General features: G+C 31.6%; 1 protein-coding gene across 2 annotated transcripts in view; it reads left to right on the top strand.

Annotated features, from left to right (window-relative positions):
• The window catches only part of RB1 (RB transcriptional corepressor 1), a 158,481-nt gene that overhangs the window by 46,652 nt on the left and 85,468 nt on the right, over positions 1-26,361 (top strand). The window contains exons 7-17 of one of the 2 annotated variants that reach the window (XM_081261293.1): positions 1,338-1,448; positions 4,471-4,613; positions 6,864-6,941; positions 13,630-13,739; positions 15,166-15,243; positions 18,871-18,958; positions 21,493-21,609; positions 23,092-23,148; positions 23,239-23,270; positions 23,356-23,432; positions 24,481-24,677. In XM_081261293.1, coding sequence (XP_081117419.1) covers positions 1,338-1,448; positions 4,471-4,613; positions 6,864-6,941; positions 13,630-13,739; positions 15,166-15,243; positions 18,871-18,958; positions 21,493-21,609; positions 23,092-23,148; positions 23,239-23,270; positions 23,356-23,432; positions 24,481-24,677 — 1,088 coding nt within the window. The remainder of the gene's footprint in view (positions 1-1,337; positions 1,449-4,470; positions 4,614-6,863; positions 6,942-13,629; positions 13,740-15,165; positions 15,244-18,870; positions 18,959-21,492; positions 21,610-23,091; positions 23,149-23,238; positions 23,271-23,355; positions 23,433-24,480; positions 24,678-26,361) is intronic. The other variant, XM_081261294.1, reaches the window with a different exon arrangement.

Genomic DNA, 26,361 nt, shown 5'->3' with positions numbered 1-26,361 from the left:
TGTGTTTTTTTTTTTTTTTGAGTTTTTGTTAGAATGTCTATAATTCCTTCTTCTAAAACAGGATTGTGTTGGGATTCAGATTGTTCCCAATTGAGTGCAGTATATAAGAATCTTTATCAACTGACTATAGTTGTTTCTTCCATTTTACCATTCTTTTAACAATATTTAGTCCTTTCAAGTCAGAAGGAGAAAAAGATGAGGATTCCCTCTTAGTTACCTTCAGATTTTATGTTGCTACTTGCATTTAACCAGTACATTTTTACCTTTTCATTTTTATTAGATTTTTGAGAAGAGAGATTCTTTCATCTGACATTCTACTATTTTTACCTAGAAGTGCTTGATATCATTCTTCACCTCTGTGGTATTTCTAAATAATGTCTTAGTATATTATGAACCTTTTCCGCCATATCTATGGATCTAAAAAACTTACTTGATTCAGCATTACCAATTTTCTCACATATTTTCTGTTCCATCAGTATTTGTTGGGATTACTCCTAGTTTAGCAGATACCCAGAAGAAAAGTTTTAAAATATTAGAACCATAGGCAAGAATGCAATATTGTATTTAGCCACACTGTTTTTCTCAGGCATCTATTACATGTAGTTATTTCCTCATATACTTCTACTGTATATGTAGTATATGAAATTTTAGGATTTTGTGCTGGATAATTACTTATAGATGACCTTACAATTATATATTAATTTTGTTATTTCATAATAGCTTTGGTAATATTTTGGAAAGTGTTAGAATTGAAAATGTATGAGGTTTGATAAATCATTAGGATTAAAAGTTAGCATATACCGTACTTCAAAATTATTTTCAGAAGTAATAAATTCCATAGCTTGTAATAATAAGTTTTAGAGAAGCAAAATGCAAAATGATTTTAAACATAAGAAATTAATTTTAGTAATAATACTTAAGTGTAAAATTCTCAGGGTAGACAATACTAATTCATAATTTCATAATTATATATATTTGTTAGACTTGACTGATTTTTTAAAAAAAATTTTTTAGTTATACATGGACACACAATATCTTTATTTCGTTTATTTATTTTTATGTGGTACTGAGGATTGAATCCAGTGCCTCACACGTGTGAGGCAAGCACTCTGCCACTGAGCCACAACCCCAGCCCTTGACTGATTTTTTTTTTTTTTTGAAAATAAGAAAGGAAAAAGGTTTTGATCATGAATCTAGTGATTATAAAATGAATAAATATATGAATATACCCATACCCACAATTTCTCTGACTTAAGCTTATAAAATGAATAAATATGTGAATATACACATATCAATCTCTAACCTTTCTTAAAAATGTGAATTTTTTTTATTTTCAGGAGAAGTATTACAAATGGAAGATGATCTGGTGATCTCATTTCAGTTAATGCTATGTGTGCTTGACTATTTTATCAAACTCTCACCTCCTGCACTGCTCAAAGAACCATATAGTAAGTATCTTAAGTAATTTAAGCTCCTCCTTTGTCTTTAACAGTTGTTTATTGGATGTCTGGTAGCTCTAGTATGGTTCTAAATTGAGAGGGTGATAAAAAATAAATCAGAAATAGGCTCTGTTCTTGTGTTAGTCAACTTTCTATTACTGTAACAAATATCCAAGATAATCAACTTAAGAGCAAAGAAAGGTTTATTTTAGCTCACAGTTTTGGAAGTTCTAGTCCATGAACAACTGGCCCTGTTGCTTTGGGCTTGTGGTGAGGTTGCACATCATGGCAGAAACTCATGGTGGAGCAAAATTGTTCACTTTATGATGAGAGAGTGAAAGAGAGTTAAGGGGCTGGGAGTCTACTTTTCTCTTCAAAAGTGTGCCCCATACCTCTGACTATCCCCTACCTATTGTGTCCTGTTGAGTTTTCCACAGTCTAGTTTTTGCTGATCATTAAGTTAACAAAATTTTCATCATCTCCCAATAGCACCAAGCTGGTGCCAGGTCTTTGACAACCTGGGTCTTTGGAGGACATTCCATATCCAAATTATAAGCAGCCCTCAGGTAGCATAAATTATAAGAGGAAAGGTAAGAGATGTTAAGCACCCAATCAGAGAATCTGGTAGAAATAATCTGAGTAAAAATAAAGTAAATGCTATGTTGGTTCAGGAGATAATAAAAGTTTTCTTCTGAAAAGCCAAAAAATAAAGAAGAGGTGATATTTGAAATGAGTGTTTAAGAATAAGTAGTTAAGATTAGGTTGAAGAAGTTAGAGAAGGGTATTCTCAGTAAAGAAGAGAAGAGGCTCTTACCTGTAGGATTTCAGAATCATTTATTATACTATAGAAAAATGTAAACTTAACAAGGTGTGGTCTGATTCCTTGTTCCTGAAATGATGAAAGTGTTAATCCTAAAAGTAATAGATGACAGATCAAAACGTTGAAGTCTCAAAGTGGCTGAAAGACTGAGCTGTAATTAATTTTTGTGAACAATAACTTCATGGAAAAATGAAGTGTGAAGTAGAATTTTCAATGTTTTGAACATGATTTGGCAGAGAAGACAGGAAACTTCACTTAGCAGAATTGAAATGCAAATCAAAAGGAGAAAAGCTCAAAAATTATATATAGAAAATAATAAATATGCTTCAAATTTCCCCCAACTTTTTAAACTTTCCTTTAGCTGCCTTCACTTATTTTTCAATGTTATAACTTTAAAGTTGATGTCATGTGTTACTTTAGGTTTACATCTTTGTTTTTTGGGATAATTCAAAACTACATTTAATTCTTTTAAGTGCTGTGTTAAATGGAATCAAGGATAAGCTATTGAATTGACTGAGTATGGTAAAATTTTAATTTGCTTTGTTATGGAGAATTTGAAATGAATACAAAAGTAGACAGTAGTTTAAGTCTTCATATACTTTTCACTTAGAAGCTTCAACAGTTGCTGTGACCAATCTATTGTCTCTTCCCCTGCCCAGTTCCCCCAGCTTTGTTTTGAAGCATATCTTTGAATACCTTATTATTTCAGTGTGAATCTTTTAAAAGGTAAGTGGTTTTTAAAATGCATAATGACAGTACTATTATCACATCTAATAATGATTTTTTTTAATGTCACCAAGTATCTGGTAAATATACCTTTTTTATCTCATAACTGTAATTTAAACTTTTTTAACTTTTTTTTTTTTTTAGTTGTAGATGGACACAATACCTTTATTTTATTTGTTTATTTTTATGTGGTGCTGGGGATCGAACTCAGTGCCTCATGCATGCTAGGCAAGTGCTCTGCCCACTGAGCCACAACTCCAGCCCCTAGTATAAACTTTTTTGTAGGTTGACTGAATCAGAGTTTAAATAAGATCTATACTTTGTGACAGTTGATATCAGTTGATATCAGTTGATATTCTTTTCAGAATTTCTTCTTCCAGGCTTTTTTAGTGGTAGAGAACATGAAGGCCTGATTTCAGTCCACTGCAACAAAAGAAAAACAAATGAAAAGAAATAAAGTTGTTCCTCCTCTATGTTTCTCTTCTTATTTTTTCCTCATAATTAATTTATTCAACCAGAGTGATAGAATGTGTGCTTAGCAGTCACAAAGCCTTGTATTCAGTCCCCAGAACTGACATAAATAAACAAATAAGCAAATAAATAATCAATCAATCATGCTGGAATCTTGCTGAGTTTCCCAGTTGAGTTTTAGTCTAGTTTTTGCTGATAATATCCTATGGTATATGTTCTTCTGTCTTCTCAGTTTCTTGTAAGTTGATGTCTAGAAGCAATAAGTACTTTTTATACTTAATCTTCTAAAATCTTTTTAGAAGCTGAACCTATATTCGTGTTGAATCAGTAGTATGCAAAATAATCTGGGGAGTTTTTGTAAAAAATCACAGTTTATTATCAGGAAATTATATTTATAAAATATGTTTTTAAAATATCATAATTTACTAAAGCTTTAAAATTTTTTTTGTATTAGAAATTGAATCTGTAAATATTTGCTCATTATTTTTAGGGCTCTAAGATAGAAAACATTTTTTCCTTTTGCATACTGGGTAGGATACACTTAGAATTAGTTTAGAAATTGGTTGTTTCTCTGTTTAAGGGACCACAGATGTTTTCTAGTTCTTTTTGTGCTATTCGGGGCAAAAACTCCTGTCAGTATTATAACTTGAAATAGGTATCTCATAAATAAGATTAAATTGTTATTCTTAGGGCTGGGATTGTGGCTCAGCGGTAGAGCGCTCGCTTAGCATGGGCAGGACCCGGGTTCGGTTATCAGCATCACATAAAAATATAAAAGGCATTGTGTTGTGTCAATCTACAAAAAAAAAAAAAAAAAAAAAAAGATTTTCTCTCTCTCTCTCTCTTTCCTTTCAAAAAAAAAAAAAGAAATTGTTATTCTTATAATGAAGGCTAATAAGTAAAAATAGAATGTTAACAAGATTATTTCTGACTTTCCTAGTTATAATTAGAATACTTCATAATTTTATTCAATGGAATGTGTAATTGTTCTTATCTAATTTATCATTTTTACAGAAACAGCTATAATACCCATTAATGGTTCACCTCGAACACCTAGACGAGGTCAGAACAGGAGTGCACGGATAGCAAAACAACTAGAAAACGATACAAGAATTATTGAAGTTCTCTGTAAAGAACATGAATGTAATATAGATGAGGTAATTTCACTATATGCTTTCTTTAAACAGTTAAAGTAGATTTAGATAAAGTTCTTTCTAATAGCATATACTTCTTTTGTGGTGAGCATGCTTTTTTTGACTAGTGTCAACTCTTTTCCAGTAGCAACATATTTTAGAAAAAAATTATTTTTCATATTCAGTTACTTTGCTTTTAAAGAGATTGGCTCCTGTACTCTATAATCACAGAAATGTATATCATAAAGATAATAGTTTTCAAATGTATTTCTTCTTTGATTCCACTGATATTATCAGTACCCCTAATGTTTTAAAATGCCCTGCCAAGAAGACCTTGATGTTTTGGTTTAATGATAAATGATACTAACATTAAATTTCTCCTCAGCCTTATGTAACTAGTCACTTTCTAAACAAAGCTGACTGTTAATGGTTAGTATAGAATACATATTCATCCAGGAATGACTTCCAGAGACTGATAGGTAGCTCATTATTAATAGAATCTACATTAGAGTTTGGGGCATCTGGTACCAGGGCTACTTTTACTCTACCAGCTTGTTTTTCTCTGTTATATTGCCCACAATTCAACACTACTAGATAGTAGTATGAAATGTTGCATTTTAAAGATTTCTCTGGCAATGCTGAGAAGGAATGGTATTATGCTCCCAAAAATCTAGTTTAAGAAAGATTAGAATGATTTGTCATTATATCTGAGTTTTAGCATTGTAGTTCTTATTAACTTCAACAAATAGATATGTGTGTATAGACATATCAACTTTGTAAAAAAAATATATGTATGTATACTTTTCTAGAATCACAATTTATCTTTGCAAATAAGCTAACGAGTATAGTTTGAAATATTTCTTTTTACTCTATTTTTGTTGCTTATTTACAAGATAATGAATGGTAGTAAATATAGTTTTCTCATTCCACATTGTTAATTCTCTGGATTTCATAACTACTTGTAAAATTTCACTTTTCTTTTCTTATTTTTTTTTTTTTTTGTGGTACTGGGGATTGAACTCAGGAGCACTTGATCACCAAACCACATTCCCAACCCTTTTTGAATTTTATTTAGAGACAGGGTCTCACTGAGTTGCTTAGTGCCTCGCCATTACTGAGTCTGACTTTGAACTCACAATTCTCCTGCGTCAGCCTCCTGAGCTGCTGGGATTACAGGTGTGCGCCACTGCACCCGGCTAAAATTTCATTTTTAAGATTAAATCATTTTTTTTAACTTATCAGTGTAAAGTACTTTTTCCTAGAATTTAAAATGTTTATAGTTATGATGAAAATATAGTTAACTAAAAGCTTTGGGGGGTTTTAATTAATTGATACTGGATTATCTAAAAGTGATTATTTAAATATAGCATTTATGGCTATAACTATTATTCATTCATACTAATTGGTTAATTATTATATTGTAAATTTTCTAGATAAGTGGACTTTTTTTAGAAAACAAAGATAATAAATATTTCAGAGACTTAATTCTTAAATCTTATTTGTGAAGTATAAGGTAGGAATTGATATTAAATTGTTATTTCCTTAGTAAATGTAGATTCCAAGTTTGGAAAAGGAAGTTAAATAAAGGAAAGCAAGTCATTTTAAATTATATAACATATTACAGGTTTAGAATATACCTTCATTTTTTCTGAGTGCAGTTCTTTAAAATCCATGTTACCTGTGGGATGCTTTTCCATGAAACAATGCATATTTCCAAAAAACATTTTTATTTGGTTTTGAAATGATTATTGTGTGTAAAATTAATTATTTTCTTAGATTTATACTTAAAAATTGCCTTGCTATTTTCTTAGCAGACATCAAATGACCCTAGTGTGAAATGATCCAAAATATACTTTGGGGAAAAATGAGAAACAGTATAAAGAAATGAAGAATGGTGCCTTTGATGATAGATTAGATTTTAATTCTGGCTCTTCCACTTTATAATTGTGCAGCTTTGGTCAAGTTGTTTAATTTGTTTGAGTGCCCTGTCTTTTTTGTTGTTTGTGAAATGTGAAATATTGAAATTCTTTTTAATGCCTTCTTTTCTAGTAGTTCCTATTATAATAACAATTTTCTACTTATCTCCATTTTAGGACCTAGAATCTGATTCATATACATTAAAAAGTAAATAAATGAATTAATTATAAATAAATATCACTAGCTTGAATGTGTGTCATTGATTAAATGTGAGTAAATACTCTCATTCTAGTGTTAATAGTGACAAATTGAATTTCATTTGTTTTATATTTTAATGTCATATAATATCTTTTTCAGGTGAAAAATGTTTATTTCAAAAATTTTATACCCTTTATGAATTCTCTTGGAATTGTAGCTTCTAATGGACTTCCAGAGGTAATCTGAAAGAAAATTTAATAGAAAATTAGTATGTTTTGAGACTTTGGGGAGGGAAGATAGTTGTCTAAGTTTCTTAGGATCAATTCAGATAGTTTTTTGCCTAAAGAAAGTACTCTAAGTAGAATTGTGTAATCAAGTTTTGTGTGGTGATAGAAAATACTTTTGAAGACCTATTTTAATATATAAGTAAGCATCATTTCATGTTTTGTACTAGAAATTGATTTATACTGAAATTATTTGAAAATCAGAGTCTAAATTTTTAAATTTCTAAATGCCATTAAATATCTAAATACAACTAAGTATGCACAGATTTAATTCTGATTTGCTTTGCTGGATATTCTAAAGCATAGGATCCAGAACTCAAGCCACATTATTGGCATTACTGTAATGTGGAACATCTGCTTTGCATATCTTTAAAAGCTACTTGATTGAAAATAAATATGGTTGAAATGACTTTGATTGTATTGCAGAAATATTTTACCTTACTAGTGAACCATCCATTTGTGTTTCTTTTTACATTTTGTCATAAATATCTTCTCACTGAGAATAGAACAACTGAGGACTTTGGATGTTAAGGTGAACTGTGGTGATGAGAACTATATGAGGAAAAGGCTGCCTGGTTTTTTGAACTCAGGGGCACTCAACCACTGAGCAACATTCCCAGCCCTATTTTGTGTTTTATTTAGAGACAGGGTCTCACTGAGTTGCTTAGTGCCTTGTTTTTGCTGAGGCTGGCTTTGAACTCATGATCCTCCTGCCTCAGCCTCCTGAGCCCCTGGGATTACTTACATATGCCACTGTGCCTGGCTGATAAATGATAAATAGGTACTCAGGGATAAAGCAGTGTTTTATTTCCTTCCCTCTTTCTACCTTTTTAAAATTGGTGCATTATAGCTAGTTTTTCATAATGATGGGAATTATTGTTACATATTTATACATACATATAATATTAACAATATAATTTGGCCAATATAACTCCCAAGCACTTCCCCCCTCCCTCTGCTCCTCCCACTCACTGGTCTCTTTCCCTTACTGATCTCCCTTTGATTTTTCTGAGATCCATCTCCTACCCCACCTTTCTTTTCTTCTTCCTCTTAAATTCCAAAAATTGGAGAAAACATTATGACCCTTGACCATCAGAGTTTGACTTATTTTGCCTAACATAATGGTCTCAAGTTTCATTCATTTTCCTGAAAATGACATAATTTCATTTTTATTTGTAGCTGAACAAAATTCCATTGTATATATCACATACTTAAAATGCCATTGTATATATCACATTTTTATCCATTTATTCATTGATGGACACCAGTTGGTTTTGTAGTTTGGCTTTTGTGAGTTGTGCTGCTATGAACATGAGTATGTGTGTATTACTGTAGTATGATGACTTTAATTCTTTAGGGTAAATACCAAGAAGTGAAATAACTGGGTCATGCCTAGTCTTTTGAGGATCCTCCATGCTGATTTTCATAGTATGGAAATTCCACCAACAGTGTAATAAAAGTGGTCCTTTTTCTCTACATCCTCTCCAGTATTTATTATTGTTTGTATTCTTGATCACTACCACTCTGGTGTGAGATGAAATCTCAGTGTTGTTTTGATTTGCTTTTCCTTAATTGCTAATGATGTTGAATATTTTTTCATGTATTTGTTGGCTATCTATTTCTTTTTTTTTGAGAAGTGTCTGTTTAATTGATTCACCCATTTATTTATAGGTTATTTGGCTTGTTGGTGTAAGTTTTTTTTGAGCTCTTTATATATTCTAGATATTAGTCAATTATCAGAAGAGTACGTAACACAGATTTTTCTCCCACTCTGACAGTTCTTTCTTCACATTCCTAATTGTTGTCTTTTCTGTGGAGAAGCTTTTTAATTTGATGTCATCCCATTTATTTATTTATTTATTTATTTTTGAGGGGGGGGGAGGAGGATTTTAATATTTATTTTTTAGTTTTCGGCAGACACAACATCTTTTTTGTTTGTATGTGGTGCTGAGGATCGAACCCAGGCCGCACGCATGCCAGGCGAGCGCGCTACCGCTTGAGCCACATCCCCGGCCCCTCATCCCATTTATTAACACTGGCATTATTTCCTGAGTTTTAGGTGTCCTATTGAGAAAGTTCTTGCCTGTGCCTGTATGCTGGAATGTTGAACCTCTGTTTTCTTCTAGGAGTTGCATAGTTTCTGGTCTAATTCCTAGATCTTTGATCCATTTTGAGTTGATTTTTGTTCAGGGTGAAAGATAAGGAGCTAGTTTTATTCTTCTACATATGGATAATTAGTTTTCGCAGCCCTATTTGTTAAAAGGCTTTCTTTTGGGGCTGGGGATATAGCTCAGTTGGTAGAGTGCTTGTGTAGCATGTACAGGGCCCTGGGTTTAATCCCCTGCACCCCCACTGGTGGAAAAAAGGTTTTCTTTCTCCAGTGTATGTTCTTGGCAGCTTTGTCAAGGGTCAGATGACTGTAGGTATGTGAGTTTGTCTCAGTGTCTTCTGTTCTCTACTATTGGTCGAAGTGTCTGTTTTTACCCAATACTATGCAGTTTTTGTTACTCTAGTTCTATACTATAATTTGAAGTCAGTTATTGTGATGCTTCCAGCATTGCTTTTTTGGCTTAGAATTGCTTTGGCTATTGTGGGACTCTTATTCTTCTAAATGAATTTTAGAACTGTTTTTTCTTAGTTCTGTGGTATTTGGGTGGGAATTGCATTGAATCTTTATATTGCTTTTGGTAGTATGGCCATTCTAAAAATATTAATACTGCCTATCCAGTGAACTTATGAAGTCTTTCCATCTTCTGAGGTCTTCTTCAATTTTTGTCCTTAATATTCTATAGTTCTTATTGTATAGATCTTTTACCTCCTTGGTTAAATTTATTTCTTTAGTTTTTTTAGGCTCCTGTAAATGGAATTATTTTCCTGATTTCTTTCTGGGTAGATTCATTATTGGTTTATAGGAAAGGTATTGATTTTTTTGTATGTTGAATTTGTAGGGCTGGGGATGTGGCTCAAGCGGTAGCGCGCTCGCCTGGCATGCGTGCGTCCCGGGTTCGATCCTCAGCACCACATACCAACAAAGATGTTGTGTCCGCTGATAACTAAAAAATAATAAATATTAAAAAAATTCTCTCTCTCTCTCTCTCTCTCTCCTCTTTCACTCTCTCTTTAAAAAAAAAAAAAAGAATTTGTAACCTGCTACTTTGCCAGATTTGTTTATTTTGGTTGACTCTTTTGGATCTTCTAAATATAGGATCATATCATCTGCAAACAGTGATAATTTGACTTCTTCCCTTCCTATTTTTAACCTTTTTACCCCTTGCTCTCCCTTGCCTAATTGCTCTGGATAGAATTTCTAGCACTATATTAAATAGAAGTGATAAGAGTGGACATCCTTGTTTTGCTCAAGATTTCAAAGTAAGTGCTTTCAGTTTTTCCCCATTTACTATGAGGTCAGCTTTGGGCTTTTTGTATATAGCCTTTATGATGTTGACGTAGGTTCCTTATGTCCCTAGTTTCTTCAGTGTTTTTATCATGAATTGGTGCTGAATTTTGTAGAAGTCCTTCCCTGCATCTATTCTGATGACTGATCTTTGTCCTTAATTCTATTTATGTGATGAAATACATTTATTGATTTGCTTATGTTAAACTATTCTTGCATCTCAGATAAAACCAACTTGGTTGTGATGAACAATCTTATTAATATGTTATTGAATGCAATTTGCTAATATTTTAGTAAGGATTTGCATCTAAGTTGATTGGGGACATTGGTCTGAGTTTTCTTTCCAAATGTGTTCTTTTCTGGTTTGGTATGAGTATGATCCTGCTTTATAGAATGAATTTAAAAGTGTTTATCCCTTTCTATTTCATGGAATAATTTGAGAAATATTGGCATTAGTTCTTCCTTAAAGGTCTGGTAGAAGTTAGCTGAGGATTCATTTGGTCCTGGGCTTTTCTGTGTTGGAAGGCTTTTTGTTACTGCTTCTATTTCATTGCTGGTTATTGATCTGTTGATTTTCTGTGTCCTCTTGATTAAATTTTGGCGGATTGTATGTGTCTAGAAATGTATCCATTTCTTCTAGGTTTTCCAATTTATGGAGTATTAATTTTCAAAATATTCTGTAATGACCTGCTGAATTTGCATGATATCTGTGGTGATTTCTGCTTTTTCACCCCTAATTTCATTAATTTGGGTCGTCTTTCTTATTCTTTTGGTTTGGCTAAGGTTTATCAGCCTTGTTTATCTTTTCAAAGGACCAATTCTTTGTTTTATTGACCCTTCATACTGTTTTTTTCTCAAGTTCATTGATTTAAGCTCAAGTCTTATTTATTTCTTTCCTTTAACTAGTTTTAGAATTGGTTTGTTCTTCTTTTTCCAAGGGCCTTGCGATTCATCATTAATTTGGGATCTGTCGGATATTCTTTTGTATGCACTCATAGCTATGAACTTTCCTTTTAGAATCACCTTCATGGTGTCCCAGAGATTCAGGTGTGTTGTATCGCTATTTTCATTTAAGTCTAAGAATTTTTTAACTTCTCCCCTTCCTATTTTTAACCTTCTATAAACCATTCATCATTCAAAAGTGTATTGCTCAATCTCCTTGTTTTTATGTAATTTCTGTTGTTTTTTTATGTTAATTTCTAATTTCATTCCATTATGATCTGATAAGATATAAAGAATTACATTAATTTGCTTAAAGTTATAAAACAGTGCTTTAGAAGTACCTAGTATTTTTCAGTAATACTAAAAGGCATGGAATTAGATATCTGGACTGCTGATTCTGTGACCTGAACTGGAAGCTAGTTCTTGAGTTTATTATTGATTTATGAAGTATTTGTTGAGTGCTTAGTATGTGCCAAGCATTTTGCTAGAGATACTGTTGATACAGAAATTTTAACTCAGTCACTATCCTTAAGGTGCTATTAGGAGAAGCAAAGAGAGAGATCATTACAGTAGTCTTTATAAGAGTGTGTTTGAAGTATGCTCAAGATCCTGTGATATCTTAGGGGAGAACTACCTAATCCAAACTGGGGCAGATAAGTTTTTTGGGAAATTATTTGGAGGGTGGTGTGATTTCCAAGCTAAGAAAACCTTATGAGAGATGGCATTTCCAGGGGCTGGACTTTGTAGAGTCAGAGGCACAGTTGTTTGTGAAAGTATTGCCTGTTCAATAAACTCCAAGTAATTCTTTAAAGTTGTGATAGAGGATAGAAGAATAATGAGATAGATAGTTTTGGAGAGTCAAGAAGGAACCAGGTATATTAATGAATATTTTTACCACCTTAGGTACCAAAAAATATGCTATTCATAACTCTGAGGAGTCTTAGCCACTTATACTCCTTCTATCTTTGAAAGGATTTTAGTTTGAATAGAAATCTTAAGAGAAAGTTGACATTTTTCTCAATATTTTGCATACAACTGCTAGTCAGTAGATGATTAATAATTAATGCCTCACTAAGATTTGGCAGGAACAAGTTAATCGAGCATGAAAGACTGTTCTGCCAAATACGTTTATACAGACAAAAATAAAGTTTAAATTCAACTGGATTTCTTCATACCCTTCCTTTTAGAATGCAATTTTAGTTCTCTCAGGTTGGAAACACTTTGTCTTTAAAGGTCAAAGCAGGGGCTGGGGGTCGTGTTTTCAGTGGTAGAGCCCATGTTTAGCATGTACAAGGCCCTGAGGTTACCCTTCAATATAGGGAAAAAAAAGTCACAACAGAGAGCATGCCAATAGTTGTCTATTGGGCATTGATTTTTAAATTATGATTATGAAATTATCGATCAGAGCTTATAAACAATTTATAGATTATAGCCATTTAAAAATATCTAACATTGAGAATTATTTGTACAAACATGTTAGTTGGTTTATTAATTGAGCTTTTTATATTGTACAAGTATATTAACTGGGTTTATTAATTAAGCCCAAGATATTTAACTATAAGGATGTAGAGTGGACCAGAGGGTTTAGAAAAGATGGGTTGGACATATAATCAAGAGGATTTGCTATATGTTTGAAAAAGTAAAGTTTTATATTGATAAATATGGTAGAAAGTTAAAAGTTAAGGATATATGGGATATTTGAAGGCTTTTAGCAATTAACTGAATATAGTAAAGTTAAGAATTCCTAATCTGAAATCTGCGATTCTCTTAAGATCTGAAACTTTTTGAGTGTTGATGTTACCACAAGTGGAAAATTCTGTACCATGAAATTTTGTTTCATGCACAAATTTAAAATATTATATAGTTACTTTCAGGTTATGCATTTAATGTGTATATTAAAATACATGAATTTGATGTTTAGAGTTGGATTTCATGCCCAAGATAGCTGATTTTATATGTGCAAACATTCCAAAATTCAAAAAACCTTGAAATACGAAAGACTTTTAGTTCCAAACATTTTGTCTAAGAAATATTCAACCTATTTTTTATCTTAAGTTCTGTTTTGTGGCATTGGTGATTCTTTGTCTACTAAAAATTCTAATAAATGGGATAAATACAAAAAAATTAAGTTGAAAAAAATTTGCAGTTTTCTAGACTTCACTTTTAGTTAGGTCTTAATTATATTGCGTGTGAACTTAATGTATACTGTAAAATATATATTGCATAAACATTCTTTAATGAAATCTGCTTCTGTGTGTTAAAAGATAATAACAAAAAGAATAATTAAGTATTTTTTTCTTTTGAGGTTGAAAGTCTTTCTAAGCGATATGAGGAAATTTATCTTAAAAACAAAGATCTAGATGCAAGATTATTTTTGGATCATGATAAAACTCTTCAGACTGATCCTATAGACAGGTATTTCACATGGAATATTTTTATTTGTTATGCTTTTGATATAGATTGATATTGATATAGGTAAATAAGATAGGTTTTTATTAACTTACTGACTTGTAAATAAACATCATTTTATAATAAGTTAATTTAAATGCCTTTAAAGAAAAAAGTAACAGTATCTATTCTAACCATATAATTTTTTAACAATGTAGAGATTTAATATGAATTGTATTCTATAACAGTTATCTTTTTTTCAGATAGTTGAATATACGTGTACACCAAAAGAAAATGGTTAAACTAATTAGTTTACTCAAGTGGTGGTCTCTGTTTTTTATCTTTTTTTTTAATCTCTTATTGCCCACTTCATTCATTTAAAAAGTTAATGCCAAGTTTATTTTCTTAAATTGTTGGGAAGGATCCTAAAATATAAATGGACAAGAGTAATTATAATATTACATGTAATTTGGAAATTAAATAGAGTAAAATGTTTTGAATTTAAGTAGACAAAATTTTTAGAAGGCACAGTGTGGTACAAAACTTGAGCTTTGATATTTTAGAATACTTCAACTGCTTGGTTATTAATGTCACCAGCAAGAAAACATCTAACTTTCACTTTTGAGAATCTGCTTAAAAGTGGGTACATCTCTTTGTCATAAACCTAGTGGAAAGAGACCCACACTTGAGTTTATACCCAAAGGACTTAAAAACAGCATACTATAGTAATGCAGCCACATCAATGTTTATAGCAGCACAATTCACAATAGCTAAATTGTGGGACCAACCTAGATGCCCTTTAGTAGATGAATGCTTAAAGAAAATGTGGTATATATACGTGATAGAATTTTACTCAGCATTAAAAGAGAATAAAATCATGGCATTTGCAGGTAGATGGATGGAGTTGGAGAATAATATGCTAAGTGAAAAAAGCCAATCCCAAAAAAACTAAATGTGTAATGTTTTCTTTGATATGAGGATCCTGATTCATAATGGGGATGGGAAGGGAGCATAGGAAGAATGGAGGGACTTTAGATAGGGCAAAGAGGCTGGGAAGGGAGGAGACAGGGGTGGGGGTAGGAAAGATGGTGAAATGAGATGCACATCATTACCCCAAGTACATGTATGATGACATGAATGGTGTGACTCTACTTTGTATACAACCAGAGACATGAAAAATTGTCCTCTCTGTGTGTACTATGAATTGAATTGCATTCTGCTGTCATATATATAGCAAATTAGAATAAATAAATAAATTTTAAAAAAGAGACCCATACTTTAAAATGGTGCTGAAGAAAATCATTTGAGCAGCAGTTGGGTTATCTATTTCCTATCACTTCTGTTATTGACTTAGCAATTTGTATGATTTTATGAAGCGACAGGAAGTTTTTTATTTGACCCATAGAACACAAATTGCAAATTTATAATGTGAATGATTTTGCTTACCATTTAGTTTTGACACACAAAGAACACCAAGAAAAAGTAACCCTGATGAAGAGGTGAATGTGATTCCTCCACATACTCCAGTTCGGTATGAGATTTTCCTTCTTCTAGTATTCATTATAATTGTTTATTCAGTGCTTTATAGTGCTTTAGGTTTGTTTAATTGTTTCTTTTTATATTTGTACATACATGTAGCAAATATGTATTGAGTGCTCATTGTATTCCAAGTACTTAATGATTTGCTTAGGTTATTATCATTATAGTTCTGTCTATCCTTAAGGAACACAATATAAAATGTGTTTGTGTTCCATCTTAGTAAAGAAAAAAGAAAAGTTTCACTATTTGATCTGCATATAACCTTGAAGAAATAAAACCATTTTTTATGTCTGTTTCCTCACTCACTCCACATGTCTAAACCTGCTATCAAGAAATGTTGACTCTTCTTCCAAAGTATTTCTTAAGTCCATCTGCTTTTCTCCATTTCTACTCTAACCACCCTTGTCCTAGACATCTTTATCTTGTGGTTTTTGCAATAGACTGCTAACTGATCTTGTTGTTTCTGCTCTTATCACTGATCCTCTTTCCCACCATCAAATCAAAACTTCACAGAACCCTAAGAACAGTATTCTAGAAGTGTAAATAAGATCATGTCTGTTCACCCTCCTGTTAAAATCCTCTCATTGCTTGTATAATTATGTCAAAATAGATTATACTGTCATGTATAATTAAAAAGAACCAATAAAAAACTTCTCTCATTGCTTCCCTTTGCAATTAGAATACAATACACATTCTTTAATAATGCCTACAAGACCTTATCTGACCTGTTTCTATTGCTTCTCCAGCCTCATCTTGTTTTGTTGCTCACCCTGCATTAGCCATGTGTTGGTTTTCTTTCATTTTCTTGTATTCTTCAAGTTCTTTTCTACTGAAGACCTTTATTCTTAATATTCTCTTTTCTTGAAACTTCCTTTTTTTTTGCGTAGGGTATGAATTTCCAACTGCTGTTCTTCATGTTCAGCATAAATGTTGCTTTTTTAAAGATGTATTTCTCTTTGAATTATTTTTCTTTAATAATGCCTACAAGACCTGTTCTTTACCTTCATAGCCTGTATCACAACTTGTGATTATAAATTAATTTGTGTATTTGCTTGTTTTTCACCAATACCCACAATAGCCTTTAAATTTCATGCCATATGGACTGTGTCTTTTTTTGTTCATGATTTAATAATTAAGGCCTGGCATAATACTTGGTGTTAGTAGGCAATCATGTTTTGAATAACTGTATCGGTATATAAACAATTTTTAATATACGTTTTGTTATAGACTTGTGGACAAGTTATTAAAATGATGCAGAAGAGATTTTATGAAGCAATGTCTGAACTGAATTTTGAAACATCTGTCTCACAGGACAGGCATTTTAGGGAGCTGAAAGAGCATGTACAAAGGCATGGTAGTGTGAATTAGCACAGTGTATCTGGGGAATTGTTAGCAGATATGTATTGATTGTGAAATGAGGGGATGAAACAGTAGGAGTGGAGAAGTGGGTACTAGACATGAAGGGCCTTGTATGCCATATTCAAGTACAGACTTCAGTTTGTCCATGATGTCACTTGTGCTATAAGTGGGTGATAAGCAGGGGTAAGAATGAAGTCAGACTTGATTTTTACAAGCTTACATGTTAGTAGTTTGTGAGAGAATGGACTGAAGAGGACAGAACAAAGTGAGAAATAAACCTGTCTCAGAACTTCTTAATCCAGAGTGCAAATTAAAATAACCTGAGGAATTTTTTTGGAGTACACTTGCCTAGGTCTTACTACTTCAGATGGTGAGTAAAAATCTCTAGACTGATCCATTGCAGTAGTTGAGTTGAGAGATGTGGAAGATCTGAAGAGAGTAGTGGTGGGAATGAAGGAGCAGGAATAATTTTGATGAATTCATACTGAGAATATTATTGAGGCATTTATGAAGACACTTTCTAATAAGCAGTAGGATATAAGGCTCTTACAGGTTTGGGAATTGTCAGACAAAGTTAAAGCCATAAAAATAGATGTGATTGGGGTTTGGGGTTGTAGCTCAGCGGTAGCGTACTTGCCTACACGTGAGGCTCTGGGTTTGATCCCCAGTACCATATTAAAAAAAAAAAATAAATGAAAGTTTAAAAACAAAAGATGTGGTTACCTGAAGTGATGGTATATAGTGGCAAGAATAGGTGGCAGGGGCTGAAACCTAAAGAATGCATTTTAAGGGCTGGATAGATTTTAGAGAATGAGAGAGTAGGTGGTTTGGGAGACTAGAGGGAAACATCAAGAAAGTCAAGGGAGGGCTCTGGTTTCAGGAAAGCACAAGGGCTTGAGGTGAAATGCTTCAAGGAAGTCAGTTGTTGGAACAGATTTTTGGGTTTAGCAATTGGTCGTTTGTGGTTTTACTCATTGTTGCTTAATTAGATTAATGAACATTGAAGCCACATGGCAATGTTTGAAAGGTAAAGTATAGGTACGAGTTTAGGGAGGTTTGGCTAAGAATACTGCACATATTTTACTAAATATTATTTGAGAAGCTTTTAAGCCCTAAACATTGTACAGTTCTGTGAATTATTAAACAATGTATCAAATGTATTTTATTTGAGAGTAAGTACATTTCATTTGTACTTCAAAATTGCAATATTAGTCTTTATACCATATACGCATATGTGCATGTGCTGCATGTGCATACGCATGGCAGAGAAGTAAAGACTCTTTAAGAGACTGATCTAATTTTATGCTTTAACTGTAGTGACTTAAAATTACTCAGGACCTTAAATGTGTTTCTTTGAAGTTCTCTGTAAAGAAGAATCATTTGATTCTTTACTTGAGTTACTAAATGTCTTACTGTCTTTGAGAGTTTAATGTTTAATTGTATAAGCAAAACATTGCCTCATGATGTCTATTATCAAGAGACTCAAAGTCTGTTCTAATTGTACACTATAAAAACCAAAATAGCATTTACAACAAATATTCACATAAATATGCATTTTATTTGCATCTTTTGTAGTTAATGAATATATAAAAATTTTAAGGTAATAGTATTTTCAAAACTGCTCCACCAATACTTCATTAAAAATAAACACTTAACCTTACTCACTGCTATATATCTAGGCTTACCAAAAATTAGAATATGTTAACACACTATCAGGTCTTATCTTTAGACGATGTTTAAAGTGGTTATAAAGAATATTGCTGCATGTTTTGTAAAATCTTCACAGTTGATTTTGAAGATATTGTCTATTGTGTATTTCAGAGTCTCTCTGTAAAGGTTTATATATAAATGGTTTTTATATGCAAAAAACTTAAATTGTAATAATGTTTTCTTGAAAGATTACTATTTTGATGTCAATTTTTCTCCATATGATATGAAAATTTATGATGCCATATATTTTTCCAAAATATAATATCATTAATTTGACCAATTAATATTTTATTGATACTTAGTTTTATTAGTAAGTGTATCAGTCCTATAAACATAAACTTATTATGAATACTTGTTAAACATGTAAGCAGAACATAATTTCTTATGAATCACAGTACACTAAGGGTTTTTTTCCCCCATAAGTCTTATTTCAGGGAACTTTGTAAAGATAAATGGGATAGACAGGATATCAAAAGAACTTGAGGTAGGTGCATTTCATTTGTTCTTTTTCTTCTTTCCTTAATGCTTCTTCCTTTTTTCTCCCCTCTAGGACCGTTATGAATACTATCCAACAATTAATGATGATTTTAAATTCAGCAAGTGATCAGCCATCAGAAAATTTGATTTCCTATTTCAATGTAAGCCATCTATGAAACATATTTTGTGATATCTTGGTAAAGAAATATGAAATTAGAAGTTAACATATATTTACCCATTATCTTATTTTTTGCTTTTAAAATTTTACTAATTAGATATTAATAGTATTATTTTATTTAGGCAGTGTTATGTTTTGATTTTCTTAGGTTTATCATTTGCCTTATCATCATTCCTTCTTGCAACTTAGACCTAACTTCTGAGATAATTTTCTTCCTTCTTCACACATATTTTTAAATAATTCCTTTAGCAAGTTTAGTTTGGGATAAAAGTACAATTTTTTGTTTTGTTTTGTTTTGTTTTTTGTCTAAAAATGTGTTTACTCTTATTTTTTTTAAGATGGATCTTCGATTCTAGGTTGACATGTACTTTCTCTCAGAAGTTTAAAATAACTACTTTACTATTTTGATATTGTTACTTTACTATTTCTTGGCTCCCAAGGTGAATAGTTAAGAAGTCTTCTGTAGACCTACTGTTGTTCCTTTATAGTTAATCTGTCTTTTCTCTCTGCCTGCGTAAATCTTAAATCTTTTCTTTGAACACAGTGTTAGGTAGGACTTAACACTCACCACAGCCCTGCAATCTTTTTTTTTAAATCCCACTTTCAACCCATTTTCATTTGAAATTCTTGCCTGGCTCTGTGTGCATTGCACTTTTCAATTCCTGATTGACTCTGAGTTTGATATATAAAAGCCCCTGCTGATCCCTCCCTGAAAAAAAAAAAAAAAAAAGAGAAGAAGAAAGGATGAAAACTAGCATCAGTATTGCCGGCTTGCTTCATCACTCCTTATATAAACTCAAATCATGAGGGTTGGGACCCACCAAAGTGCTCATCTGTGGAAATTGTACAAGGCCAGGATTCTTATTAAAAATTTGCGTTATTCTGGTCATTACTTTCTATAATTGTTAACAGTGACTTTGTCATGTTGTATTGTCCTGTCTTGCTATGTCCTGTCCAGGAATTAGCAAAGTAATTTCTTTTATTCATAATTGTGTTGGTGTAGAACTGATTTTGTTTGTCTAACTTATATAAAGTTACTTTTGTTTATGAGTTATCTGGGCATGAGAATTATTTGCCCAAACATATCAACCCAGTTACCTAGAACTTTTAGCAAGTAATAATGATAGAAGTTAAAAGACTGATAATCTCTTCTCAGTGCCATTTTTAAATGCTTCTTCCAACTTTTGGAGCATGTTGGAGCTCTTTTTTTTTTTTTTTAAATTAATTCCGTTGGGCAGAAAGTTCTGCCTCAGAGACATTCTCTAGAGCTCATTTTAAAGCTTAACTTTTAATGAAACTTTATAACTTCTTTTAATGAAACTTTATAACTTCTTTTAATGAAACTTTATAACTTCTTAATTGTATATCAATGACATCTTGCCTCAGAGTGAGGCAGAGTGTCTTGAAGGTCATTACGTTTTTCCTTGATTTTACTTCTTTATTATAAACTCAGGCTTTTTCATTTTTAAAATTAATGGTATCTTCTCTGAGTGTAAAGTCTTAGACTCTGGACATATTTTAATTGACATTTGGCGGCAATGATTTTATGACAGGAAAGGCCTCTTTATTATATATTTCAAAATGTCCAAAGGCTTGAGCTTGGTAGTATTTATTTTTTCATCCATCCGTTTATTCATTCATTTTTGCATACTGGGAACTGAACCTAGGGGTGCTCTACAATTGAACTACATTCAAGTCTTTTTTACTTTGTATTTTGAGACAGGATCTTGCTAAGTTGCCAAGGTTGACCTTGAACTTGTGATTCTCCTGCTTTAACCTCTCAAATAACTGGAAATTTAGGACTATGCTTCTGTACCTAATGAATATATTTTTATACCTTGTGATATATTTTTACTGTAGCATAATATGAATTATAGAATAGAACATCATACTGCTTCTTTTAATATATCATCTTCTGATGTGTGTTCATTATTAAAGTTGATAGGGCCTCACACTCCAAATGATACATGTATTGGAACTTATTTTTATTGTTCTAGTTTTTAGTATATATGCTGCTTAAGTGAGCACTGGAACTTCTTTTGTAACTATTTTCCCATACTAGTTTCTGAAAATGTTATTAAATAATATGGCTAGTTTTTAACTCTTCTAAAGCATAATTTTAAATTAAGAAATTATATTGAGCTTAAATCTTAGTTTTATATCTTCCACTGGCTTTTTTTTGTGAAGGGGGTGACATACATTCAAATGCAACTGTTAATTGAACATATTTTATGAAAACATGTGATGAATAGAAAGGCTAACAAATCTGAGGCCCCCTAAACCTAGCAGCAGAAATTGTAGGTAATAGAGTTTTTTAATTCTTCTTGAAAATTTCTTGGACACTAACATCCAATGAAATTCTGCTTAGATTCTGTGGTTGTGTTTACCTAGTTATTATAGAAGTGTTTCCATATTTTTATAAACACTCAAAAACTCAGTCATTATATATGGAACAGAAAATTTTAATTCTGATTAAATGCTATTGTCAATATTGATTTCTGTTTATATTTCTTAAAGAACTGCACGGTGAATCCAAAAGAAAATATTCTGAAAAGAGTGAAAGATATTGGACACATCTTTAAAGAGAAATTTGCTAAAGCTGTGGGACAGGGATGTGTTGAAATTGGATCACAGGTAAGTTGAGTTCATTTTCATCAATGCCTGTCTATAGCAATAATTTTAAAGGCAGCATTTGTTCAGATTGTACAGATACTAAACAAATAATAGTATTTGTCTAGTAGTATAATTGGCAGATTATATATCCCATCTGCCTATGTATGTTGCTATTTATGAGAAACCTTAAGAGAAATCATTCCCTATCCCTTTACAAAAAGAAAAGTGTACATACCAATTGTGGAAAATTTAGAAAATATAAGTAAGCAAAAAAATTAAAATCTCATCTTAAATTTTTGATGTATATGCTGTGACTTCCACGTGTGTCAATACTCATGTATACATACACTTATGTAAATGGGATTATATATATATGCCAATTCTCAGTGATAGTGATATTATTCAGATAATCTAAAACCAATATATTGGGTAAGAGTATGGATTATGGAATTATGGAATACTGGGTTTACATCTGGTTCTATTATTTGTGAGCTGAGTGATCTTGAACATGTCGTTTAACTTCTCTGAGATTCAGGTTCTATATTTATTCTGCTTTGTTGTGTGGCATTAATGAGGGCAATTTTGTAAAGATAAGTTTGAAAATTATAATCCATTGTACACATTTATTTCAGTGTCATGAGATTATACTTTTATGTCATAATGCTTTAAACAACTATACTTAAAAGTTCTTTTTTGGTTGTATATGACATTTGAACTTTTAATTTGGAATGAAGAACTATGGTTTGTGCATGTATATATGTGCATGTAACTGAAAATATTTGGTTATTCTTTCAACTGAAAGGAAGTAGTTATTTGGTTAAAACATTTTGCTGAGAAGTTTAGTTTTGTCTGACTTTGTGGCAGGGTTACTGAGTTTTTCAGTTTTTTTTTAATTAGGAACTATTCTCTAATTCTAAATAGTTGTTCTGAAAATAGATATTCTAGATTATAAGAAGCAGGTATGTGAGTGCTTAAAATATTGTACTGGACATATAATCTACCCTTTGGTATAAATGATGTAGACTGAAATGGTATGTTAGAGAATCAGGTAATGGATCTAACCTCTTGATAGCTTATTGGGAATATGAAACATTACTTTATACTTAAGTCTTGAGTTTTAGGTAGTCTAGCTTTTGTGTTTTTTTTTGTAACCATATTTCTTTTTTATTTTTTGGGGGGTGGGGGGGTACCGGGAATTGAACTCGGGGGCATTCGACCACAGAGCCACATTCCCAGCCCTATTTTGTATTTTATTTAGAGACAGGGTCTCACTGAGTTGCTTAGCGCCTCGCTTTTGCTGAGGCCAGCTTTGAACTCATGATCCTCCTGCCTCAGCCTCCTGAGCCACTGGGATTACAGGCATACACCACTGCACATAGTTTGATAGCCATATTTCTAAAAAGGGTCAGAAGTATGTTGCAAGAAAAGATTGTTACAAAAAATTAGTGATTATTGTGATGTTCTAAAATAGCAAGTTCTTCTTTTTCTTTTTCTTTGTTGTAGCGATATAAACTTGGAGTCCGATTATACTACCGAGTAATGGAATCCATGCTTAAATCTGTAAGTTTAAAAAAATATAGTAGAAAAAAAATTAACTTTGACACAAATATTAAGTTTCAGTTAAACTTTTAAAAACATTATCTGTTTTAGGAAGAAGAACGACTCTCCATTCAAAATTTTAGGTAATTTATTCTTTTAGTTTTAGTCAGCAGTTTCTTCTTTTTATAAAAGTAAATATTTTAAAATCATTCTCCTTTTTTCTTTTAGCAAACTTCTGAATGACAACATCTTTCATATGTCTTTATTGGCGTGTGCTCTTGAAGTTGTAATGGCTACCTATAGCAGTAAGTTAAGTTTTAGTAAATACATGTTTTAGTTGAATTTAAAGTTAAAAAAAATACTCCAGGTGTGTTATATTTTTTGTTTTGTTTGTTGTTTTTAGAGGGGGTACGTGGTAAAGAGAAGAAAAGCATATTGTAGATGAGTATATACTGAAGAATATAATTGGTTGTCATTTAAATAGTTTATCTGAATTATTTCAGGCCATCTCGGGGGTGGATTTCCCTAACCTATTCTGAACAAATTGAAGAGGTACCTTTTGAAATCCTTTAAAAAATATGTAAGATTATAAAGTGCCAAAGCAGTTTTTAAAGAGTAGACAATAATAATTGAAAGCATTGTTATAACAATGCTTTGGTCACTAGACCATAGGTTAGAGCTGGGATCCACCAGAGCTTCAACGCTTTCTTAATTGGTGCCTGCTTTTAAGCAAATTATGAAAAATCAATAATTTATTGATAAACAAAACAGTGTTTTTAAAATATAATTTTAAATATACTATTTTGTAGATAGTGTTGCAAGTGTTAAAAAAGTTATTCTTGCAGAAACAGAAGAGGAACATTTATTTAAGGATACAAGTACACAATTAAAAAAGGAGGAACTTGAATTAATAAATATATATGGAAAACTGTTAATCCTCATTAATAACCTTAAATGCACATTTTAAAGAAATTCCATTTTCAAACTAATGAATTAAATTAGCAAATCTTAAAGCTTCTTTTCTACTCTCCACCAAGGATTAATGAGAGAATTGAAATGTATATGCTTATGAATTGCTGATAAAATAATAAACCTGTCCCTGATAGGAGTTTAGAGTATTTAAACCTTTGAAAACTTGATGCAAGCTATGAGCCAGTTCTCAAGAAAAAACATACATGCACATACACTCAAAAATTTGGGAGCCTATTTCTTGGGAGCCTATAGACTCCAGAATAAAAAATTCTGCTCTAAATACAAATTATTTAATTCTTTGTTTGACAAGACCTTCCGAATAAAAATACTTAGTTCAGGTCTTAACATTTCATATCTATACATTTTTTCTTTCATTTTTAGGAAGTACATCTCAGAATCTTGATTCTGGAACAGATTTGTCCTTCCCATGGATTCTGAATGTACTTAATTTAAAAGCCTTTGATTTTTACAAAGTGATTGAAAGTTTTATCAAAGCAGAAGCCAACTTGACAAGAGAAATGATAAAACATTTAGAACGATGTGAACATCGAATCATGGAATCCCTTGCATGGCTCTCAGTAAGTAACTAGCTAAAATAATTAAAAATCTTTATATGTATACGGATAACAAAAGTATCTATTAGTGAGACATATTTCTTAACATCTACTTTAAAAGCAAATATGCAATTTCATGAATAATGTTATTTCAGTGTATATAGATAGCTCAGGAATCAAGTGGAATATTAGAATGAAATTTTCTTTAAGCTCCCCAGAGCATCTAATATAGTGATTTATTTTGGAGTAGTTTCCCTTAAAGCATGGCACTTTAAAGTAAAAAAGAAGTCTTTAAAGTAGTTAGGTAATTTATTAAAATATGTGTTATGATTGACAACGTAAATGCTCTTAAATTTCAACAAAATTAAGAATTTGAGATTGTGCTATTTATATGATTTAAAAGAACATTTTTCCTGTTCAATTTAGTAGGAGTCATTTTGTCCCATTATTAAAGATAATACAAAAAAATCTACATCATAGTTCAATTATAGGTATTGTTTAAGGCATTATAGCAACACAAATCATATTCTCTAAGTCTTCTATTTATAGCATGCAAGGTTTTGATAAATATTTTGTTTTAATAAAAGTGACATTTTCTGTGTACTAATTTTAAAGTATTTATTTGCAGTTCTGTTATACTACTATGAAATCTGCATAGTTGGATTATACTTTGTGAATCATCAGATTTATAGACTAATAACTCATTTCTTTTGAAAATGTGTTACATGCTAAGCATATACAAGTTGAGCTCCAACAACAAAAAGTTTCTCAAGTTTTGTAGTATTTTCAGATTTTGGATTTTCAGATTAGGGGTGTTCAACCAGTAACGTCTATGCAAACATTCCAAAATCAAAAAAACTCCAAAATTTGAAACACTTCTCAAATGAAGCATTTGAGATTAGATTCCACCTGCATATATCTTTTTAACTTATATCAATTTATAGAAATAATAGAAAATTAAGACTTCTTACGTTACAATCCTAATATGTATGGTATCCTTAGTTTTAATTTTTTGATGTTCTGGATATTAAATGATTGAGAGTCTGTTTCCTAGTCTTTTCTTGTATTGTCACATAGCCACTGGATGGAGAGAGAAGTAAAGAAAATTCATAGAAAAATACGACATTGCCATTACTGGATTTGGTAACTCCTTGTAGGACAGATTTCCATTTGATAAGAAAAGGAGTAGTTAAAACTTTTGGAATCTGGGGCATTAAACTAAAATAGCAAAAATCAATGAATTGATTTAAAAAAATAATTACTTTTCAGAAACTCTGTCCCCTCCTTCAGAAATTGAGATCAGGTTATTACTTTATCATGTGAAAAAGGCTATTATTACTATTATTTTTTTAATTATTTTTTGGTATTGGAGATTGTTCCAAGGGACACTTTACCACTGAGCCCAGCCCTTTCTGTTTTTTATTTTGAGACAGGGTCTCACTCTAGGTTTCTTTGTCTAGCCTTAAATTTGCGATTCTTCTGCCTCAGCCTCCTGAGTTGCTGGGATTACAGGCATGCACCACTGTACCTGACTCTTATTTCTTTCAGATAATTAACTTTATTTCCATCAGGACATAATTATACAACATTCTCTGTGAGTTTACAAAAATGAGGGCTCTGAAAACTTGCGTAGAAAAAGTAATAGAAGTTTACCTTTTCAAAAATTGTTGTGTTCAAGCCTTTTTAGCTCAATTACTGGAATTCAAAG

This window comes from Spermophilus citellus, assembly GCF_964194105.1.
Source record: "Spermophilus citellus genome assembly, chromosome: 1".
NCBI lineage: Eukaryota > Metazoa > Chordata > Mammalia > Rodentia > Sciuridae > Spermophilus > Spermophilus citellus.
Note: the sequence above shows the minus strand (reverse complement) of the source record. Positions and strands in the feature narration are given on the sequence as shown.